Below are 23,980 nucleotides of genomic sequence, written 5' to 3'. Positions count from 1 at the left end.
TGTTTTATTATTATTATATTTTAAAATACAGTATTCGGCTTTCCCTTAAGAGAGGACACCAATGCTTTCTACTTTAGTTCCACAGCACTGACTTTGCCAAGAGGCAAACCAAGACTTTGGGATTTGCGCGCGCCGGTGAGGTCTGGAATTTTCGGCCCCCGCGGGCTTCCGTAGCCGGGGAAAGCAATGATTGGCTGAGGCAGAAAAGTGCCGCTGCCTCGGTGCTTTCGGCTTTCGCTGCGATTGTCCGCGAGCGCCGGGCTAGTGCGGCGCATGCCACAGAAGTTCTGGGTACCGGCCGCTCGAGGTAAGCCGGCAGGCCACGCGAGCTAGGGAGCGGGCCGCGCGCAGACCAGGGTTCGGGGCCCCCGTGTTTCGTCGCTTCAGCAGAGTCCGGGGAGCGGCGACTGCAGCGGCCCCAAACCGGGAGCACCGGAAAGGGCCTGGCGGGAGCGGGGTTCGGGGCCAGGGAGGGAGCGCGGGCCCCAGAGACTGCTGGGTGTCGGGTGTCCGCGGAATGCCGCGCCTTTTCGCTCTCCTCGGCCTCGTCGGCGCCGGGTCACTGAACCTGGCCCTTGGAACCACTCCCCGCGAAGCGCCTAGACCGCGAGGTGAGGAATGGCACGGTCCTGGGTCCCGGGTCCCGGGTCCCGGGCCCCACGCCCCACCGAGTTTGCCTCCGAGACCATTCCCGTTTTTCTAAGCCCTTCAGGGCACCCTGACGCTAACCCGGAAATTTGGTTAGAAAGCAGACCAACACAGGCTTAGGCTTCGCCGGTTTCCAGGGAATTGCGGAGTCCCCCCTGACGTCCAGGTGGCTGCACCTGATCCCTAGGAATTAAGGGCTCCACCTCCGCGCTCCAGCCCGCCTCATAGAGTTGTCATGTGGGGGACACCCACGACTGTATGGTGTTAATTCCTACCGCCAGAGGTTTTCTGTGCACACGTGTATAGCTGGTATTTTTGTTTGGGGTCTAGGATTAGGACGCTAATTGGGAAGATAATGCTGATAGTGACTGAGTGTGTTCCCCCCACCCCCGGTAGTAATACATGACTCTCGTAGAAAAATTGAAAATACAGAAGGCTTTAGTGAAGAAAGTAATATTTATTGAACACTTCCATCCACAGTTTCTGTATTTCACTTTTGGATGTGTTGGTTTCTACTTAAACTAAGACTGTACCTAATTTTTTCACTGAACCGTATATACAGTTTTCTGCTTCCATTTCAGAAGTTCCTAAATGTGATTTCTAATTTTGTATCTTCTTTGGGAGAAGCCCTAGTGGCACAGTAGTTTAACTGCTCGGCTGCTCACGAAAAGGTTGGTGGTTCCAACCCACCAGCGGCTCCACAGGGGAAAGATGTGTCAGCCTGCTTCTGTAAGATTTACAGCGTTGGAAATTATGGGGCAGTTCTGCTCTGTCATGTTGGGTCACTATGAATCGGAATCGACTGGAGGGCAGTGAGTTTGGATCTTCTTTTGACTGGCTGCCTATTCCGTAGTAGTGTAGATCTCATGAATTATTCAGCTATTTCCCTGTTTGTGAGTTTTTGCTTTGCTTTAACATCCCAGATAATACTTTAATGATTTTTAAAAAATTATATTTCAGAACTAGATTCTCAGAAGTGAAATTATTAGGTTAGATGGTATGGACATTTTTAAGGGTCTTGATCCACATTGCAAATTGTTTCCAAAAAAGTTTTACTAGTTTACGTCATTCATTTACAAATGTATTTGTTTAACCAAAAGTATGATAGCTTGTAATACATTTCTAACACATCAGCCAGCAAAGTCCAGCCTCTTTCTGGAATTGTTTTTTGTTAGTGGTGTCCAGCAAGTCTGCTTGCTTGAATTTTGTGCAGGAATCTTCAGAAGCTTGTGTGTATGTGTATTATTGTAGTTATTGCATAGGCTCCCTGAATGTTAGAGCAGAAGAGACTGCAGTGATGCTCTAGCATAACTTCCTTATTTTGCAGATGAGGAAGCTGGGGCCATGAGAGGTGAAGTGATGAGTTATCCAAATCATGCAGCTAATTAAGTAGCAGAGCTGGGATTAGAACTCAGGTTTCCTGCCTCCTGAGTGAGTACTCTTTATGCTATATCAGGCTGTCTCTCACTGAACTGTGGCATAGTAGATAATAGAATTTAAAAAGACATTTACGTCACCTGGATTATTTTGTCATTTAAAAACTGTTCTTAATAACAAGGAGTTTAACCATATAAGGGACCTGTAACGCTGAAAAAATTTGAAAGTGGTCATTTTCATGGCCAAGACTAGAAATCCATGGTTTAGAGTAGCAACCATTTTGAGATTTTGACAGTTGTTTTCAGATTCTGCACATATTGGAATAAGTATCTCTGTTGTTGCTGCTGAGTCAGCTTTGACTCATGGCGACCTTATGTAAAACTGAACAAAATGTTTCCAGTCCTGCATATTCCTAATAAGTTATAATTTATACTCCAGTTTAGCTGTTGGGTCTCATTAGTTATGGCTTGAAGAGTTTTTAAAACTCCTTGCTGCTTTAAGACCAAAGAACAATAGTTTTTCAATTTTAGGGCTTATAGCATGGTTTCTTAACCCCCGTTGACATTTTGATCATTATGTTGTGCATTGTAGAATGTTTAGCAGCATGCCTGGCTCTACTCACTGGATACCAGCAGAACCACCCTCCCCAGTCACGATAATCAAAAAGTCTCACCTCCAGTTGAGAACTACTACTTACAGGAATTATTTGAGGAGCTGTATAAAATGTAAATTACACGGCGTTTGTCTAGAGAGCCTGACTAGGAGTTGTTGTTAGGTGCCACTGAGTTGGTTCCGACTCATAGCGACCTTATGTACAACAGAATGAAACGACTGCCCAGTCCTGTGCCGTCCTCACAATCGTTGTATGCTTGAGCCCATCATTGTAGCCACTGTGTCAGTCCCATCTCTTTGAGGGTCTTCTCTTCCGCTGACCCCCCAGTTTATCAAGCATGATGTCCTTCTCCAGGGACCTGTCCTTGCTGATAACATGTCCAAAGTACATGAGACGAAGTCTTACCCTCTTCTCTTCTAAGGAGCACTCCAGCTGTACTTCTTCCAAGATGGATCTGTTTGTTCTGCTGGCAGTCTGTGACGTATTCAATATTCTTTGCCAACACCATAATTAGAAGGCATCAATTCTTCTTTGGTCTTCTTTATTCATTGTCCAGCTTTCGCATGCATACGAGGCCACTGAAAATACCATGGCTTGGGTCAGGTGTACCTCAGTCCTCAAAGAGGCATCTTTGCTTTTTGACATTTTATAGAAGTCTTTTGCAGCAGAATGGCCCAGTGCAATACGTCATTGACTGCTCCTTCCATGGGCATTGATTGTGGATCCAGGTAAAATGAAATCCTTGACAATCTCAGTCTTTTCTCCGTTTATTATGACGTTGCTTATTGGTCCAGTTGTGAGGGTTTTTGTTTTCTGTGTGTTGAGGTGTAATCCATGCTGAAGGCTATAGTCTTTGATCTTCATCAGTAAGTGCTTCAAGTCCTCTTCATTTTCCACAAACAAGGTTGTGTCATCTGCATATCGCAGGTTGTTAATGAGTCTTCCTCCAATCCTGATGCCACGTTTTTCTTCATATTGTCCAACTTCTCTAATTATTTGCTCAGAATACAGATTGAATAAGTATAGTGAAAGGATACAACCTGATGCAGTATTCCCTTGTTCTGTTTGAATAACTACCTTTTGGTCTTCGGTGTATGTACAGGTTCCTCATGAGCACAATTAAGTGCTCTGGAAGTCCCATTCTTTGCAGTGTTATCCATAATTTGTTATGATCCACACAATCCACAGTGATAGGGTGATATCCATACACCTACAGGGAAGACCAGTTAATATGACTATTATTCAACTTTTCCACCATCCACTAAGTCCAGAGATGAAGAAATTGAAGATTTTTACCAACTTCTGCATTCTGAAATTGATCAAACGTACAGTCAGGATTCATTAATAATTACTGGTGATTGGAACGCAGAAGTTGGAAACGAAGAAGGATCAGTAGTGGGAAAATATGGCCTTGGTGACAGAAATGATGCCGGAGATTGCGTGATAGAATTTTGCAGGACCGGTGACTTATTCATTGCAAATACCTTTTTTCAACAACATAAACGGTGACTATACACGTGGACCTTGCCAGATGGAATACATAGGAATCAAACTGACTACACCTATGGGAAGAGACAATGGAGAAACTCAGTATCATCGGTCAGAACAAGGCCAGGATCTGACTGTGGAACAGATCATCAATTGTTCATATACAAGTTCAAGTTGAAGCTGAAGAAAATTAAAACAAGTCCATGAGAGCCAAAGTACGACCTTGAGTATATACCACTTGAATTTAGAGACCATCTCAACAATAGATTTGATGCATTGAACACTAATGATCAAAGACCAGAGGAGTTGTGGAATGCATCAAGGACATCAAGCATGAAGAAAGTAGAAGGTCGTTAAAAAGATGAGAAAGAAAGAAAAGACCAAAATGTCAGAAGAGACTCTGAAAGTTGCTCTTGAACATAGAGTAGCTAAAGTGAATGGAAGAGATGATGAAGTAAAAGAAGGGAAGATTTCCAAGGGCGGCTCGAGAAGACACAGTAAAGTGTTACAATGAAATATGCAAAGACCTGAAGTTAGAAAACCAAAATAGAAGAACGCTCTCGGCATTTCTCAAGCTGAAAGAACTAAATTCAAGCCTCGAGTTGCAATATTGAGGGATTCTATGGGCAAAATATTGAATGACACAGAAAGCATCAAAAGAATGTGGAAGGAATACACAGAGTCACCATGCCAAAAAGAATTAGTCAACGATCAACCATTTCAGGAGGTAACGTATCAGGAACCAATGATATTGAAGGAAGAAGTCCAAGCTGCACTGATGGCATTAGTGAAAAACAAGGCTTCAGGTATTGATGGAATACCAGCTGAGATGTTGCAACAAACAGATGCAGCACTGGAGATGCCCACTCATCTATGCCAAGAAATCTGGAAGACATCTGCCTGGCCACCTGACCGGGAGAGTTCCATATTTGTGCCCATTCCAAAGAAAGGTGATCTAGCAGAATGTGAACATTATTGCACAATATCATTAATATCAGTAAAATTTCGCTGAAGATAATTCAAAAGCGGTTGCAGCAGTACATTAACAGGGAAGTGCCAGAAATTCAAGCCAGGTTACAGAAGAGGACATGGAACGAGGGATATCATTGCTGATGTCAGATGAATCTTGGCTGAAAGCAGAAATACCAGAAAGATGTTTACTTGTGTTTTATTGACTCTGCAAAGGCATTTGATTTGTGGATCATAACAAATTATGGATGACCAGGAGTAGGCCTCAGGAATCTGCATCTTAACAAGCATCTCTGTTGATTCTGATGTAGCTGGTTCTTGAACAACGCAGAAACTTATCTATTCTTCTCTTCATCTCTCTCTTATTTGGTGGTGAGTAATAGAAATATTACTGTTTTGGTAGTTGAAATGCATGGAAGATACTGTACTAGTCACCCTTTCTGTAGTCTGAGGGGAGAAAAGACGGGTTTTGCTTGGTGCTGGCCTTGAACTTCTCCTGCAGGCTTAGGCAGTGTGCTCAGGTACCAGGACTACCAAATGAGTAAAACATTCTACCTGCCCAGCGAAGCTTGGGTTCCAACGTGGGATGCTGGTCAGCGAACAGGAAAATTACAAAACAGCCTGATTAGCGCCATGACTGAGAGTGGAAAAAAGTGCTCTGAGTACAGGGAGCACTGATCATTTGGCCCTCGGGAGAGAATGGAGGGAAGCAGCCCCCTACTGCATAGGGAGGAGGGAGTGATATTAAATGTCCAAAAGAAGGTTAGGCAGTCCGCTGTCTCAGAAGGGAGATGTTTAGAGACTTATTCTTCTCAGTGTCTGATGCTTTCCTCAGACACTGATATATTAGGTTAGTGCTGCATTATCTTGGGTTGTAACGTTATGCTTCCTTGCAAATTTTTGCTTTTCAAATTTTTTTCACCCTAAACTGTAAATATTCTAGGAGTGGATGAAAGTTTGTAGGTAGACATTGCCATGAAACAAGGATTTTCATGTCATCTGATCAGTGACATAAGTCAAAATCACATTGTTCCACTACTCACCTTATTAGAATAACTAAAATCCAAAACACTGACAACACCAGATGCTGGTGAAGATGTGAAGCAACAGGAATTCTTATCCACTATTGGTGGTAATACAAAATGGTACACTTTGGAAGACTGACAGTTTCTTATAAAGCTGAACATAGGCTTACCATACGATCTAGCCATCGTGTGCCTAAATCTTTACCCAAATGAGTTGAGTATGTATGTCCACATAAAAACCGGCACATAAATGTTTATAGCAGCGTTATCTATAATTGCCAAAAACTGGAAGCAACCAAGATGTCCTTCAGCAGGTGAGTGGATAAATAAACTGTAGTGCATCCGTAGAATGGAGTATTATTCAGTGATAAGAAATGACAACGTCAAGCTTAAAAAAAAGGAAATAGAGGAACTTACATGAACACTGCTAAGTGAAAGATATCTGTCTGAAAAAGCTATGTACTGTATGATTTTAAACTGACATTCTGGGAAAGGCAAAACGGGAGAAAGAGGAAAAAGATTAGTGGTTGTCAGGAGTTCAGGTTGAGAAAAGCATGGAAGGATGAATAGGTAGAGCATAAGGGATTTTTAGGGCAGTGAAACTGTTCTGTATGATACTATAATGGTAGATACAGGACATTATGCATTTATCAAAGCCATAGAATATACCATACAAAGAGTGAACTCTAATGTAAACTGTGGACTTTAATTAATAATAATGTATCAGTATTGGTTCATCAGTTGTAACAAATGCACCACAGGAATGCAAGATGCTGATAGAAAGTATGCAGAGGGGAGAGGGGGTATACTGGAACTCTACTTTGCACGGTTTTTCTGTTAACCTAAAACTGCTCTAAAAAATAAAATCCTTTTAAATTTTTTTGAGAAATCACATTAGATATGTTTCTGTTTGGCCATTATATTTCTTTTCAGGCTGATTTACAGTACTTTGTCACTCTAGGTATTTTTTCCCCAGTGCTGCCACTTTCTCACTAGTTTTCTCCCTGTCTCCATGGCCATCCCCCAGGTCTGGTAGGAGAATCTGACATATTCAAAGGACAGCTGTACCTTTGGAAGGGCTTGGGCTTTGAGGGTCAAGCCTTAGTTCTGTATAACCACCTCACATGGCTACTATGTGAATTGCTCATGAATCTAACACTGCCTAGCACATAGTTGGAGGAATAAAATTTGGTTCTTTTTCCTCCATTCTTTTGCTAAAAAATCTCTACAAGGCAGTTTGCAGATGTCCTAGTATTAGACCTCTCAATTGCTTCTGACAGAAAATATACTGCCTTTGACTTAATAGGCATTTATGAAAATAGGTCATTTAAAATAAGCCTGAGTAGAAGTCAGGGGAGGGAAAGGAGGCATAGAGGGTGATTATGGCTTTAATTTTGAAGGAAGAAGTTTTACCAAGGTGACCCTGAAGAAAGGAGGTCTATTTCCTGTTAGATGTTTATGGTACAAGAGTCTTATCTCTTGCTTAAAAAATTGTCAGAATGGTTCCTTCTGCCTTATCCAATTTAAAAGATGAAAACTTAAAATCACTTGAGCCAAGTGATGGGAAAAATTGTGGTGTCAGGACCAATTTACTCATAAAAATGAATTTATGGGCAAGTCATTAAGTAACAGAGAGTAGCAAGGAAGCCTGATGAAGACTAATGTAAAATATATGGCTCTCCTAAAATCATGGATAAAATGTGTTTGAGACAACCACTTCTTCTGAAATAACTAAAAATATTTTTTTTCAAGAGATTTAGCAGAATGTAGATCTTCTGGAGAATAAATGAGAAGTTTGATGTTAGTCCTCTTTTCCTTGGGTTACAGTCTTTAGAGAGAGAAAAGACTTGTGGAAAAAACTAAAGAATACAAGCGAGTGTAAATAGTGGCAGGATGTATCAAATACAACCAAATGCCAAGTGTTAGAATGGCAGAATGAAGTGAGATGGCCTGTCTTTGCTATCTAAAACAGAAAGCAGAACCCAAGCAAATTCCTGCTAAAACCTTTCCCTGTCTCCTCTCACTGACAACAGCATTTCCCAGACTTGCCAGCACTTAATACTCTGCTTACCTGTCCTGTAAGGTTGCTATGAGTGAGAACCAACTCGACAGCACATAACAACAACAACAGGCTTGTGCAAACAGATTCCTGGGTCCTACTCCGAAACTACTGAATGAGAATCTCCAGGTGTCACAAATGATTGCAGTTTGTTCTTCGGCCCGACTCAGAGTGCTCCCCAGAATGTGGCCCTGCTCCCTTCTGCCCCTGCGTTTCCTCCTTGACTGACTACGCTTTTACCCTCAAACTTAAACACTGTCCAATGCCTTTGCTAAAACTTCTCCCTTTAGCTGGTGGACTCCTCCTTTTCGTTCAAACTCAGTTCAGGGGTCACCTTTTCCAGTAATCCTTCTTTGACCCACCAGAACTGGGCTAAGCGAGTCTTCTCTGTGCTCTCAAAGTATTCTGTGTGTAATTCTATCCAAACACATACCACTTTAGTAAAATTCTCCATTTACAGAGTTGTTTTTTTTTTTTTTTACTTCCTCTGGAATGTAATTTCTGAGGGCCTAAAACCAAAAAAAAAAACCAAACCCATGGCCATCAAGTCTGTTCTGACTCATAGCAACCCTATAGGACAGAGTAGAACTGCCCCGTGGGGTTTCCAAAGAGCACCTGGTAGATTTGAACTGCTGACCTTTTGGTTAGCAGCCATAGCTCTTAACCACTTAAGCCACCAGGCCTTTGTGCCTGACAGTTGGTACTCCAGGAAAGCTTGAAGTGTTAAATGGCTTTAGGAAGAGACTAATGCTAATTGGAGAAAAGACCACGGTTAATGGAGTAGGTATGATCTTTAATGAGCTCAGAGGAACAGATATTATATATCTGTGCCTTTTTTAAAGGTGTAAATAGATAATATATGTAACATCTTCAAAATAACCAATACTGCCGTTTAAACAATAATAGCCTAGATTTGAATTCTTTTTTCTGTTATTAACTTGAGACTTTGGACAAGGCAGTTAATGTTCCTGTGAATTAGATGTTAAGGAGCCCTGGTGATGCAGTGGTTAAGCACTCGACTGCTAACCTAAAGATCGGAGGTTCAAACCTACCAGCTGCTCCACGGGAGAAAGATGTCCATAAAGATGTCTACAGCCTTGCTGCCAGTTCTACTCCTATAGGGTTGCTATGAGTGGCCATCGACACGATGGCAGTGGGGAACTAGCCGTTCACATCACAATGAATTTTAGTGGTTTTTTAGGGAAACATGAGACAGTTTTATCTCAGTCTTATACATGAAGAAAGTGTGGCATAATGGGATTTAGCATCTGTGATAGAGTCAGGAAACGAACCTAAAACTTCTAAGTTGAGTCTCTTTATCAGGCCTTCAGAGTTAATAGTCTCTCTACACCTGTCAACCACAGAACAGTATGCTCAGTATATAAATAAGGTCATTTGTAGATGATTAGGAAGATTTGTTTTTACTAAACTCTTTAAAGATACTGAATCTGTTACAGGATTTACTTGGTAATTTTTCTCCTCCTGTTCAACATAAATGAAATTATTGTATGATGTGAGTCCTGCATGAACAGTAGTTGTCCTGAATAGTAGTAGTAATTTCAGTTTTCTGTTGATACAGAAGTAAGCTGGCAAGTCATTGGAAAAATTAAACTTAGCTGAGCAAAACAATCAATTGATTCTTTTTTTTTAAATCCTTCAAGCTTGGGAGAGAGGGGACCCAAATGACATAGCCTGAACTTCAAGAATAGGTTTTGAAATTCGTATTTTCTTTTATTTAACTTATGGCACTGACTTTTCTTGGCTAAAGAGAATTATTTTACTTAAATTAAGATCACTTTTTTTTACTCACACCCTTTAAACAAGAGTTTACATTTCTCCTCTAGATTCTAACTTCTTTAAGGCCAGAGATTGTGTGTGACATGTTTTTTTAATTTCCTTGCACAGCGTGTGCATACACATATTTGAACAAATGAAAAACCAATAATATAGTGTTCCACGTTACCTAAACGGCTAAGCCTACAAACAGCGATCCAAACCTGAGTTCAGATCATTGAGTGTATGGACTTGGAATGAAATAAGCAGTGCTATTTATGGAAGAATTATTAGTGAAAATTTTAGTTGAAAACAAACAAAAACCAGTTTGAGTTCTTGAGGAGTGTCCTTAAAATATTATATCCAGACGACTTCCGGGCAATGTGGTGCTATAGTCAGAAGCACCACGCCGTCCCTCCGCAGCAAAGATCAGAAAAACTAAGTCAAAGTCACATGTCAATCCTGAAATCCTAAGCATCAAATGAACAGATAAAGAACTCAGCCAAGCACCGAATGGAGTAAGAAACTGACCGAGAACAGAGAGCGAGGAGAGATACATACAGAGGTCTCCTATCAGCTACTCCCAAGCAGCACAGGCATGGCCTACTGGAACCTGCCCTGCGCTGATTCCCGGTCCGCACTGTCAGCCTTGGTACATGCCACAAACAACCCATCCCAGCAACTCCCCTTCAGCTAGACCTGCCCTGCTGTACCATACCTGAGTGACTAACCATGCCCATTGGAGACGGAGGTGAAAAGTATCGTGCCCACAGATGAGCACACAACAAAGAATGCAAAGCCCACCTGCTCAGGCATAACCAAATAAAACAGCAGGAAGAAACAAACAAATCTAAAATCAATAAATGAGGAAAATAACCACTGAATGCCCCAAGGACTGCAGACAATATCAAAACATTTACAAAAAGAGGACAAGATGGTTCTAGTAGGTGTCCAAAATAAAACACCAGATGACTTTTCAGTAGAAGAAAAGGCACTAGACCTAACTGATAGGGAATTCAAATCTCCAATATTCAGAATTATCCAAGAGTTGAAGCAAAAAGCAGACAAAAATGAGGAAAAAATAGACAAATTCATGGAAAATACAGAGAAAAAAATGGAAGATTTCAAGAAAATGATACAGGAACAAATGCTAAAATAAATTCACAACTAAAAATCATACAAAAACAACAATTAGAAATCCAAAAGACGACAAGATTTCAGAAATGGACAGTGTCATACAAGGGCTGAGGAGCAGGTTTGTAACGATGGAAGATAGGATCAGCAAAATTGAAGACAAACACTTGGATACAGCTCTGTTTCAGGAGAAATCAGAAAAAGGAACGAAGAAAAATGAAACCCTGAGAATTATGTGGGATACGATCAAAAGCAAAAATCTGCGAGTGATCAGAGTTCCAGAACAGGGGGAGTAAACAGAAAACACAAAGAGGATCAGTGAAGAATTGCTGACAGAAAACTTCCCCAACATCATGAAAGATGGAAAGCTGACCATCCAAGAAGCTCAACGAACTCCATATAGGATACACCCTAAAAGAAAATCACCAAGGCATATCATAATCACAGTCGCTAAAACCAAAGACAGAGAATCCTGAGAGCAGCTCGAGAAAAACAAAGTCACATACAGAGGAGAAACAATAAGACTAAGCTCGGATTATTTGGCAGAAACCATGCAGGCAAGAAGACAATGGGATGACATATATAAAACCTTCAAAGAAAAAGATTGCCAGCCAAGAATAATAAATATATCCTGCAAAACTCTTGTTCAGATATGCTAGTGAAATTAGGTCATTTCCAGATAAACAGAAATTAAGGGACTATGTAAAAAACCAAACTTACAAGACTTATTAAAGTGAGTCCTTCAATCTGAGAACAACATCAGACCACAGACTGAATCTAGGACACAGGATTGTACTAGCCAGGTACCAACCTAGGAAATGAACTCTTAAGGACTATGCAAAACCAAAAGAATTAACAACAGGGAACCAGAGAGGTTAATCTGTAAATGACAACAGCATCAGAACAATAAGAGGGAATAAACGGTGCAGGTATAGAACCTTCTAATGGAAAGGAAGGCAAGGCAATACCAAGTAGTAATAGACAGGTTCAAATCTAGGAAGATGAGGATACATTTCAAGGTATCCACAAAGAAAGTAACAACCTACTCATCAAAATAAAGATGAAAAACATAAAGTCTCAGTAAAAACAAAACCTGCAAACACAAAAGAAATGAAAAAAAGATCCACAAACGAAAGGAACTCAGCACAGGAAAGTAAGAGGAACAACGAAAACATCAACACCACAAAAAAAAAGCAATCCCACTCATAGGAATATATCCTAGAGAAATAAGAGCCATCACACGAATAGACATGCACACCCATATTCATTGCAGCACTGTTCACAATAGCAAAAAGATGGAAACAACCTAGATGCCCATCAACAGATGAATGGATAAACAAACTATGGTACATACACACAATGGAGAATTTTGCAATGATGAAGAACAATGATGAATTCGTGAAGCATCTCATAACATGGATGAAACTGGAGGACATTATGCTGAGTAAAATAAGTCAATCTCAAAAGGACAAATATTGTATGAGACCTCTACTGTAAAAACTCATGTAAAAATTTACACACAAAAAGAAACAATCTTTGTTGGTTACGAGGGATGGGAGGGGTGGGGCAGAACTAAATAGACAATAGACAAGTGGTAACTTGGGTGAAGGGTAAGACAGTACACAATACTGGGGAAACCAGCACAGCTTGTACAAGGCAAGGTCATGGAAGCTCCATAGACACTTCCAAACTCCCTGAGGGAATGAATTGCTAGGCGGAGGGCTGTGGGGACCATGGTCTCAGGGAACACCTAGCTCAATTGGCATAACATAGTTTATAAAGACAATGTTCTACATTCTACCTTGGTGAGTAATGTCTGGGGTCTTAAAAGACTGTGAGCAGCCATCTAAGATACTCCACTGGTCTCACCCCTTCGGGAGCAAGGGAGAATGAAGAGAACAAGGTACAAGGAAAAGATTAGTCCAAATGACTAATGGACCACAGCTGCCACGGCCTCCACCGGATGGAGTCCAGTACAGCTAGATGGTGCCCAGCTACCATCGCTGACTGCTCTGACCAGCATCACAAAAATAGAGGGTCCTGGACAGAGCTGGAAAAGGATGTAGGACAAAATTCTTAACTCACAAAAAGAAGACCAGACTTACTGGCCTGACAGACGGGAGAAACCCTGAGAGTATGGCCCCCGGACACCGTTTTAGCTCAGTGGTAAGGTCACTCCCGAAGTTCATGGTTCAGCTGGCGATTGGACAGCCTCATAAAACAAAATGGGACTGAGGCACAGCAGTCCAGGGACAAGGACTAGAAGGCAGGAGGGGACAGGAAAGCTGGTGATAGGGAACCGAAGGTTGAGAAGGGACAGTGTTGATGTGTCGTGGAGTTGTTAACCATTGTCATAGGACAGTATGTGTACTAACTGTTTAATGAGAAACTATTTGTTCTGCAAACCTTTATCTAAGGTACAAAAAAAAAAAGAATTATCTATGTGAGGTCAAATTGACAACAGCAACTCAAAAAAAAGTTTTGATGGGAAGCCTGGGGGCAGTGAGTTGATGATAATGGTGATAGAATTATTTGGAAAAGGATAGTGAGAATAGCAGCGCAACTGGAAGAATGTAATCAATGTCACTTAATTGTACATGTAGAAACTTTTAAAATGGTGTAAGTTTGGCTATGTATTTTTTCACCAAAAAAGGGGTCCTCCAAGGTCGAGAAGGGAGTGTTGGCATGTCATGGGGTTGTTAACCAGTGTCATAAAACAATATGTGTACTGACTGTTTAATGAGAAACTATTTGTTCTGTAAAACTTCATGTAAAGTACAACTTAAAAAAAATTAAAAAAAAAATGATGAAGTAAAAAAGGTGAACAGAAACTTTCAAAGGGTGTCCTGAGAAGACAAAGTAATGTATTATAATGACATGTGCAAAGACCTGGAGATAGAAAACCAAAAGGGAAGAACACACTCGGCTTTTCTCAAGCCGAAAGAACTGGAAAAAAAATTTACGCCTCTAGTTGTGATTTTGAAGGATTCTGTAGGCAAAATACTGAAGGACGCAGGAAACATCAAAAGAAGATGGAAGGAATACACAGAGTCACTGTACCAAAAAGAATTGGTTGATGTTCAGCCATTTCAGGAGGTAGCATATGATCAGGAACCAATGAAATTGAAGGAAGAGGTCCAAGCTGCACTGATGACATTGGCAAAAAACAAGCCGCCAGGAATTGACATAATACCAGCTGAGATATTTCAACAAACAGATGCAGCGCTGGAGGTGCTCATTTGTGTATGCCGAGAAATTTGGAAGATACGGGTTGGCGGGGCCAAAAAAAATCCATACTAACGTTTAAGTCAGATGCTCAATAGCTTCTAAATAATAGTGATGCTGAATTTGGGTGAAACAGAAAAATTAACTTCCATAGTCCTTTTACTGTCAGTTTTTGGTTAAATAACCACAGTTTTGTTAGATTGATTTGCAAAAATATTTAGAGCAAGATAGCTGTTATGCAACAGGATGAGTGTTCAATGAAACTTTGGGTAACTTTGATATAATTGATTTGGTAAAGCTATCTATTTTTCTGTTTCAGATTCCTTATCATTGAATTTTAAGACTATTTTTTCTTTATTATTTAGAGTATATATCTACTGTAGTTATAATGTTGTTGTTGTTAGGCGCCATTGAGTCGGTTCTGACTCATATTGACCCTGTGTACAACAGAACGAAACACTGCCCAGTCGTGCACCATCCTCACAATCATCGTTTTGCTAGAGCCCACTGTTGAAGCCCCTTTGTCAGTCCATCTCATTGAGGGTCTTCCTCTTTTTCACTGACCCTCTGCTTTACCAACCATGATGTCCTTCTCCAGGGACTGATCCCTCCTGATAACATGTCGAAAGTTTGTGAGACGTAGTCTCGCCATGCTTGTTTCTAAGGAGCATTCTGGTTGTACTTCTTCCAAGGCAGATTTGTTCGTTCTTTTGACAGTCCATTGTTTATTCGGTATTCTTCACCAACACCACAGTTGTAAGGCATCAGTTCTTCTGTCTTCCTTATTCATCATTCAGCTTTTGCATGCATATGAGGCGATTGAAAGCAAACCTTGTCTATGTTAGCAACTTTCAGGAAGCTGAATAAGGTCATGATTAAGAGCATGTACTGGCTATCCTCTTCCTAGCTGTGTGACCTTGAGCAGGGTGCTTAACCTTTCTGTGTCGATTTCCTCATCTGTAAAATGAGGATAGAAACCGACTTACTGCATAGGATCATGAGGTTTAAATGGATTAATGTATGTAAAGTGCTTAGAAGTACTAACATGTAGCAAACTCTCAAATACCCTGAAACTCGTTGTTGTTGAGTCGATTCTGACTCATAGTGACCCTGTAGGACAGAGTAGAACGGCCCCATAGGGTTTCCAAAGGAGCTACTGGTGAATTCGAACTATTGACCTTTTGGTTAGCAGCCAGATGCTTAACCGCTGCACCACCAGGGTCCCACCTCTCAAATACCAGCTCTCAATTATGATTATAATTATTTTCAGAGGTAATGTTTAGAGATTAGTTGCTTGTAAATGTGTTTACCTTGTATAACTGAACTATGGAATAGGACTGATTTTAGCTTGAATGTTGATTCCATCACATTTTGGGGCAAGTACTTTAATTTTTCTGTGCCTTCATTTTCATCAACAGAATGAGGATAATAAGACCTTGTTCCCAGGGTTATTGTAAGGGTTAAATTTGTGTTTGCAAAGATCTTAGCAAGAGTGCTTAGCTTAAAAATAAGCAGTTAGTAAATGGTGAAGGCAGCAGAGGTTGTAACTATATATGAGGCAGTAGTATATGACTATATGAGGCAATACACCTAACTCCTCACTTATTGACTATCTGGTTATCCGACGTTTCTCATTTACAACAACAGTGAAAAATTTACTATCTGACTGGTTTGTGCATTAACGATGTACATCTGGCAGTAATGAATGCCAGGGCGTGAGGCAAGAATGATGCTGGCTGTGTTAGTTAAGGTTATGTGTCAACTTGGCTAAGCCATGATTCTCAGTGGTTTGGCAATTATGTAATGATGTAATCTGACAGTTTTGTAATGATGTAGTCGTCCTCCATTTTGTGATCTGATGTGATCATGCTCCATTTTTGCATAACAACCTGGTCTTTGGAACCTAACCGTGTCGATAAGTGAGGAACGAATGTAGTGACAACTGGTTAAGAACAGGGACTCTGTAGTCACAGGGCTGGTGACTGCACAAACCATCTTCTGTAGTGGAGCTGTGTCATGGGGTTTTGGGAACTCAATAAGAAAATGCATGTAAATCAGTTAGCCTGGTACCTTGTTCGTAGTAACGGCTGAAAAATATGTAAGCTGTTATGTAGTAGTAATAATAGTTCCTCTTATCACTGAGTCGATTCCAACTCATTGTGATCCTAGAGGACAGAGTAGAACTGCCCCATAGGGTTTCCAAGGAGTGGCTGGTTGATTCCAACTGCATTCAGACTGTCAGCTTTTTGGTTAGCCACTGTAGCTTGCCATAGCTCTTAACTACTGTGCCACCAGGGCTCCAGTACTAGTAGTAGTGGAATAATAATGTTGATTCTTTACATGTTGTCCTTTAATACTTGATTTTCTATAAATACGTTAAGAGATTTCAACGCTTCACCTCTTTTGTTGAATAAATGTTTGTCTTTACCTTTACTGTTCCTTTTCATATTTCCGATCAGGGTTGTTAAAATGAGTCTGCGGAAACAAACCCCCAGTGACTTCTTAAAGCAAATCATAGGACGACCAGTTGTGGTAAAATTAAATTCGGGAGTGGATTATCGAGGTAACATTTTCATGTTTCATCTTTACTATTTTAACAAAATAAGGAAATATGACTTCATATTGATTTTTGTTAACCTCTTAAACATGCCCAATAGGCCAAAAAAAACATTGGTCATCAGTTTTTGTTCCCATCTTTTTCTTGCTCGGAGATGGTTCCTTTTAGAGATAACCCTAGCCCCTTAGTGTGTACCATATTTTTACACAAATAACTTGCGTTTTCTATGTTTGTTTGCCAACAGCCCCCACCCCCACCCCCAGCCAGTATTTTTTTTTTTAACTTGCAAAAAAAATTAGCATAGCATGCTTACGAAAATACCTCTCAGGGAGGGAATGGATGGCAAACAAATGTAGAAGGCGCATGTTATTTGCATAAAAATACAGTACTTCTGGTTTCCAGTGTGATTTGTATGACTCAGGTCTCTGCTTTGAGATCCTCTATGCCTGAGTTCCTTGGGTTGCTTAGTCAGCTCAGGGATTACTTGGAGACCGTTAACTGGAGACCGAAGAACAGCTTGGCACAGCAACATTTGTTTTTGCGGAAGTATTCGAGATTGGCATGCAACCATTTAGACAGTATCCTTTAGAACATGAACTTCCTACTCATACAACATGTAGGGTATCCAGAGATGTCTCTCTGTTCTTGTAGAGAATGTTCTTTTTAAGAGCCTATAACACTTCTGCAATTAACTTTTGTAGTGTGAATGGTATCAAATTTCATTTTTTAAGATTACTAACTTCCTAATCTTCCAAAGTTAAGATATGTTAAATTACCTGGGATATTTCACAGGTATAGATAACTAATTTATTAACAGGATTTTGTGGCCTTTTCTTCTCTTTTCTGAATAATTAATAATGATAATAGTCTTTTGAGCTTCTTTTCTCTCTTTACACATATACATACATAATTTTATTGAGAGCTTATATGCACTCAGTGTTTGTTAATCACATATTTTTATTTAATCTTCACAGAAATTCTTTGAGATCTCTGTTGTATTATTTCCATCTGATAAGAGAGGAGCTAGGACTCAAATTCAAGCTTGATTCCAAAATCTTGTTAAGAAACCACTTTGCTGTTTATATACTTCTTTAGTTCCCTGGCTTTAACATACCTCCAGATCAGTTTGATTTTTATAGTAGAACTCTGATAGGTTCAATACTGAATACTAAGATAGTGTAAAGGATTTATGTACTACTTCTCACTCATGAACTTTTGATAGCCCAGAGGAGGTAATAGTCTTCGAGAGATTTGAGAATATCCATCTATTGATTAGTGAGGACATTGTTTTCAATATCTTCTCAGTACCTACCTTATTGAAGAGATAAACCAGCTTGATCTTTTTTTCTCTATATTCTTGAGGGAAAATTTTTTGTATTTAAAAAGTTGATATGTGCCTTTTTTTTTAAAGACATTTCAAAGCAAATAATGGAGAAAAGCATGTAGCAGAAAGACCAGCCTCCCAAAATAAAAAACCAAAACCAAACCCATTGCCATTGAGTCAATTCCAACTCATAGCTACCCTATAGGACAGAGTAGAACTGCCCTATAGAGTTTCCAAGGAGCACCTGGTAGATTCGAACTACCGACCTCTTGGTTAGCAGCTGGAGCTCTTAACCACTACGCCACTTATCAGTTTGGACCTCTCTGCATATAAACCTAAAAGTCAAACCCGTTGCCATCGAGTCGATTGCGACTCATAGTGTCCCTATAGTACAGAGTAGAACGGCCCCATAGGGTTCCCAAGGAGCTGCTGGTGAATTCGAACTGCCAACCTTTTGGTTAGCAGCTGAGCTCTATATATATAAACACGATTTTTACATAAATGAGATCATTCTGTACATGCTGTTGTGCAACATGTTTTGCTTTTTTTTTTCCACACTAAACACTGTGCAAGTTCTATGACAATATATGGTTTTTAATGCCTGCATAGGAAGGAGTCCATTGTGTGGATGAATCATAGTTTTATTTTTGTTCTTGTTTTTAACTAGTTTCCTACTACTGGATATTTAGGTGAATACCAACTCTTTTTTTTTGTCCTTCGGCATGCATTTTGAGAACCTCTTCCAGTATCCCTTTAGAATAAATTCCCTTAGCTAGGATTTCTTGAGTTAGAGACTATGCCAAATGGCCCTCCACCAGGGCACAAGGGTGCTCATCCTTTGCTGTGTTCTCACCAACTTTTTTTAGCTTTTTTTACTTCTTCAGTCTAATTGACAGCAAGTAATATCTCATTTTATTTTTAATTCTTTATTAGTGAGCTTGAAAAACCTTTAAGTTGGGTGGTAACCATAGTTTTTCTCCTTTTATGAATTATCTGTTCATGGCTTCTATGCTCTTAAAGCAAAATATTTTACACTGTTAAAGAATATTATTATAAAGAATGCTTTTATTTTGTGGTTAAATAAAAAGAAAAAAGCGGCTCTCTGTAGCAGTTTTTCTTTAAGTTTGAAGAAAAGTTTGTTTTATATTGTTTATAGTTGTTTAAAAGAGCCCTGGTGGCGTAGTGGTTAAAGTGCTTGGCTGCTAACCAAAAGGTCGGCGGTTTGAACCCACGAGCTTCTTCGCGGGAGAAAGTTGTGGCAGTCTGCTTCTGAGAAGATTTGCAGCCTTGGAACCCCTATGGGGCAGTTCTACTCTGTCCTTTAGGGTTGCTGTGAGTCGGAATGGACTCCACGGCAGTGAGTTTTGGTTTTCATAGCTGTTTATCCTTTGGAGAAGGGAGGGAGTTACAATTCCAACCTCCTCAGCATTTTTTTTTTTAAACCTTTGCTGTGAAAATAGATACTTTGATTGGAAAGTGAATGTTTAACTTTGAATATACCTCTGATTAATTTTCAAACAGATATGCATATCACACCTCAAGTTCCTTGCTCATTTCTGCTTGTGGTTTAGACATAAACTGTAAAGTTGTATTTTAAGCTTTCTTTTGATAGGAAGTAATCATTATTAATTGTTTACAACTCTGATTCTTTGAAAGTTTACAGCTTCTGGCAGAATTCGGTTAGGTTCATGTCTTGTGCTCTCGTTGCACACAGGCACAATTTTGAAAAGGAACTTTTTGTTTACAGGATAATGGGGGCAGAGGCAGAAAGTGAGGCGCATATTAACCAAGTTGAAACGTTAAATAAAACTGTTGACTTGGTTAATTGAATTGAATCTGTACTATATCTTTTACTTTTTTCTAGAAAAATACCACTTTAAATTAGATCAGAGTTGTAGGCTTATAGATTTTTCCTCTTTTGAAAAAAAGTCAGCAGGTCAAAATTTTGCAAAAGTTATACCATCTTAGCACAATTAAAAAGATTCACTTGAACAATTTCCTTGAAAGCTCCCTAGAATGTTTTTAGCCATTTTTCTATATTAGTTTTGATCTGAAAAGATTATAACTGTAACAAAACAGAACAAGATGTGTTCTAATGCAATATGTTGCCCTGTATTCTCAAGCTGCTCTTCACTGTGAGCCACAGCTTGGAGATGTTCTTTCAGGAGCACCTGCTGGCTCCTCATCTATTATTTTAACAGATTGTGGAGACTTCCTCTTAACCCCGGAGTACATTCATCTGCTGCAGTAGATGTTGGGAAAGAATGAAATAAATCTGCCAGACCCATATTTCATTTAGTGGCTAAAGTAAAAAACTGCCACTGGGACAGAAGAGTCTTGGATAATGGTCATTTGTTCCTGTATAATTGCCCATGCATGTTTCTCGCTTTCAAAGAATGGTATTTTTGTTGGAGTGCTTGTATTATGTTACTTTGGTGAAGGCTTTAAAAGTTGCTGCTGCTATCATACATGCGATGAGGGAAGTGACAATTCATTGTTTTCCCTGGTAGTGGTGGATGCTTGACTGCTTTCCCGTCGTACGCTTCTCAGCCTTCATTCGGATTGGCATGGAGTAAAGAAACATTTTTGTGCTTCAGTCTATTGAGTTTCATTTACAGTTTGAATTTTTATATTAAGCATGTGAGAGCTAATGTATAAAGAGATTGTCAGCTCTAAGGTATACCCTGTAATTTTCAACTCTTATTTGCTTTATATGTCTTCTTTTTGACTAAATCTGTCTCCAGGGGTCCTAGCTTGCCTGGATGGCTACATGAATATAGCCCTGGAGCAGACAGAAGAATATGTAAATGGACAACTGAAGAATAAGTATGGGGATGCATTTATCCGAGGAAACAATGGTAATATTCCTTCACTGTACAGTTGTACAACATCCAAAATAGCCTTTTTAGTTATAATCAGATCACCAGAGAGTTTTCTAGATAATTTGAAGGTTTGGTTTCAGTTTTGCTTTGTTTTTTTGTTTTGTTTTGTTTTTAATGCTTATATCTCAGATCTTTGGTGTGACCAGTTCTTCCTTACGTGTTTCATAGAATTTTGGAACTAGAAATTCTCTCCTTCCCTCCTTTAACTGATGAGGAACATGGGTCTACTGCCCCGAGCCCCGTTTTCTTGAATACGGTTTATATATCCCCCCCACCGCCACGTATCTCCTGCATCTTACAGCCTGGAAGTGTGAGTGTAAGAATGGGCACTGTTTCCCTGCTATCTTTGGTTGCATAATTTGGTTATTAGGTTTTCCTATCTGTCCTTTCTCTGTTAAACATTCAAATGGTTTTTTTGTGTTTAACAGAAAATTTGCACCTTTTAGTTTGGCAAAAATGGCAAAATAGAAAGTACAGTTCTAAAGCTAACTCAACTTTAAAAGCTAATACAGTGCTATGATTTTATTTATGGAACTTCATGTAAAGACACAAATTGCTACTAAAGTCATATTTGATTTTTTTGTGGGAGGGCTAGGGGGGACCAAATTTATGGGAATTATCCATTGACCCATGCCCACTTTTTGGTCCCATCCCCCAAATGGAGCACTGGGACTCTTGAGTTCAGATTTATTATTAACGTGTGCTCTTTCTTTCCTCCTTTTTCATATTGTTCTCATTTTACTTCCTCCATTTACTGAGAAACATTATAATCTTGTCCCATCTCTAGACAGCTGATAGCAGCAGTCAGCTGCAGGTTCGGTTAGTGGTTATGGGGTATATCCTCTCTCTTGCACGCTCTGTCTAGGACTTAGCCACTTTTCCAGAGGTGTTTTATTGCCATTCTAATGCTTCCTTTCATATAACCTTTCTGTGATTATTTTTAGACTCCCAAATTCACTTGTCTAGGTGCTTTCCTTGGGTCTTAAAGAGGATCCTGAATTATTTAATTAATCTATGCTGTGTTCTTTGACCAAGACATCTCTTTATGTTCATTTTCAACAAACTTGTCAGAATCTGAGTAGGTGTGGACGGGGCAGGGGGCGGGGTACCTCTGATGAAAGTGTGACCAGAATGACTCAGTCACCAAATTTAGTCTTTTTCCTTATGTACCACATGTCCTAACAAGTTCCATTTGGGTGGTTACAAGGGGACTAGCTGCACGAAACTTTGAATGACACCGAAGGTTGTGACTCCAACAAGGAACTCTGATTAAGGACTTTGGTAACTTAAAAAAAAAAAATACCTCCTCATATCTCCTCAGCTCTTGTGTATCCTGTTGCAATTAAAAAAGGTAAACAGCAAGTTTAGAATCTATACTGGGAAGATAGATGAAAAATATGTTATTTATTCTTAATCTGAAATCTAGTCTGATAGATTTACTTTCCTAAAAGCATAATTATTATACAAGTCACCACCAGTTTGTCGTACCACAGTGGCTTGCAGGCTGCTATGATGCTGGGAGCTATGCCACCAGTATTACACATACCAGCAGGGTCACCCATGGTGGACAGGTTTTAGCAGAGCTTCCAGACGAAGACAGACTGGGAAGAAAGGCCTGGCAGTCAGCTTCTGAGAATTAGCCAGTGAAGCCCCTGTGAATCACAACAGAATATTGTCTGATACAGTGCTGGAAGATGAACCCCTTAGGTTGGAAGGCACTCAAAATACAGTGGCCGCAGTAATGGACTTGAGCATACCAACAATTGCGAAGATAGAGCAGGACCCGGGCAATGTTTCATTTTATGTTGTACGCAGGGTTACCATGAATTGGAGCTGACTTGGCTGCAACTAACAGCAACAACAATTATAAAGCATTCTTAGATTCCAGGGTTTTTCACATTTATTTTATTTTCTCTTCTTGGTCACAATTTGCAGAGTCAATGAGATGTATAGTTAAGACTAGTCACAGTCCTGTAACACATCAAACCCAGGTCTAGATTCATAAAAATAGTCTTAAAGTAGCTCTAGAATTTACTATCTTGTATGAAAATTCAGGGAGCCCTGGTGGCGCAGTGGTTAAAGCGATCGACTGCCGACCGAAAGATCGGCTGTTCAAAACCACCAGCAGCTCCACGGGAGAAAGATGTGGCAGTCTGCTTCCGTAGAGATTTACAGCCTGGAAAACCCTATGGGGCTGCTTACTATGAGTCGGAATCATCTCGATGGCAGTGGTTTGTGGGTATGAAAATTATTTTTAAAGTTGCACAGGTACAGCCCAAAACTTTTTGCTTTTAAATTTTGCTGCTCTGATACTTAAGAGCATTTTTTCAATTTATTTTTTTTTTCTTTTCAGTGTTGTACATAAGTACACAGAAGAGAAGGATGTGAAGACCCCAAGAGAACAATACTTTCATACTTGGATATATTTTTTATGAAATTTTTTTTCTATTTTTAGGTTCTTTTATTATATAATTTGTCCTGTTTTCACAATATTTGGTGGTTTTTCACTGATATGGTGGTAAGAAATATGTATAAAATTGTTGAATTTAACTGTAAAGAGTTCTTTCACACTTGAGTTTCATACTTTTCTTACATGTCAGTGTACAGAATGCAAAAAGAATAAAATAAGACAAAATCTGTTTCTTCTGCAGGGTTATTTAACATAAGTTTCAAGCAGTGTCATTTGATTTGATTTGCTTTACTTATTCGGTTGCTAAAGTGATGTACATAATGAACATATGCCTGAAACCTTTTAGAGATGTCCTCCTCTGTCTCATCATCTTCTGTTTATCATACAAAATTCTGGAGTGAAAAATGTTCTCCGAAGACATCGAGTTTCAGCCTGAGGCTATAAATAGTGTCCATGAGGTCAGAAGTTCCGTAGCTGATTCAGTCACCTACATTGA

The 23,980-nt window shown here is 39.8% G+C and overlaps 1 protein-coding gene across 2 annotated transcripts; it reads left to right on the top strand.

Moving 5' to 3' along the window:
* Positions 1-212: 212 nt before the first annotated feature.
* On the top strand, positions 213-23,720 carry LSM6 (LSM6 homolog, U6 small nuclear RNA and mRNA degradation associated). 2 transcript variants are annotated; one of them, XM_023733579.1, is made up of 5 exons: positions 213-307; positions 1,976-2,079; positions 16,771-16,874; positions 20,937-21,050; positions 23,428-23,720. In XM_023733579.1, exons 3-5 carry the CDS (start codon positions 16,781-16,783, stop codon positions 23,460-23,462), a joined length of 243 nt encoding a protein of 80 aa, XP_023589347.1. In that variant the 5' UTR covers positions 213-307; positions 1,976-2,079; positions 16,771-16,780; the 3' UTR covers positions 23,463-23,720. The 2 variants fall into 2 exon arrangements, with proteins under 2 accessions (XP_023589347.1, XP_004378901.1); XM_004378844.2 differs by lacking the exon at positions 1,976-2,079 and having other exon boundaries at positions 219-307.
* The last annotated feature ends 260 nt before the right edge of the window (positions 23,721-23,980 follow it).

This window comes from Trichechus manatus, unplaced genomic scaffold, assembly GCF_000243295.1.
Source record: "Trichechus manatus latirostris isolate Lorelei unplaced genomic scaffold, TriManLat1.0 scaffold00059, whole genome shotgun sequence".
NCBI classification, from domain to species: Eukaryota; Metazoa; Chordata; class Mammalia; order Sirenia; family Trichechidae; genus Trichechus; species Trichechus manatus.
The sequence above is the reverse complement of the archived record's forward strand: the minus strand, read 5'-3'. Positions and strand labels throughout refer to the sequence as shown.

Coding starts and splice junctions, on each gene's coding strand:
- LSM6 (XM_023733579.1), top strand. CDS start 16,781: ATGAGTCTGCGGAAACAAACCCCCAGTGACTTCTTAAAGCAAATCATA. Junction 16,875..20,936: donor TTCGGGAGTGGATTATCGAG/GTAACATTTTCA, acceptor ATCTGTCTCCAG/GGGTCCTAGCTTGCCTGGAT. Junction 21,051..23,427: donor ATTTATCCGAGGAAACAATG/GTAATATTCCTT, acceptor TTTTCTTTTCAG/TGTTGTACATAAGTACACAG.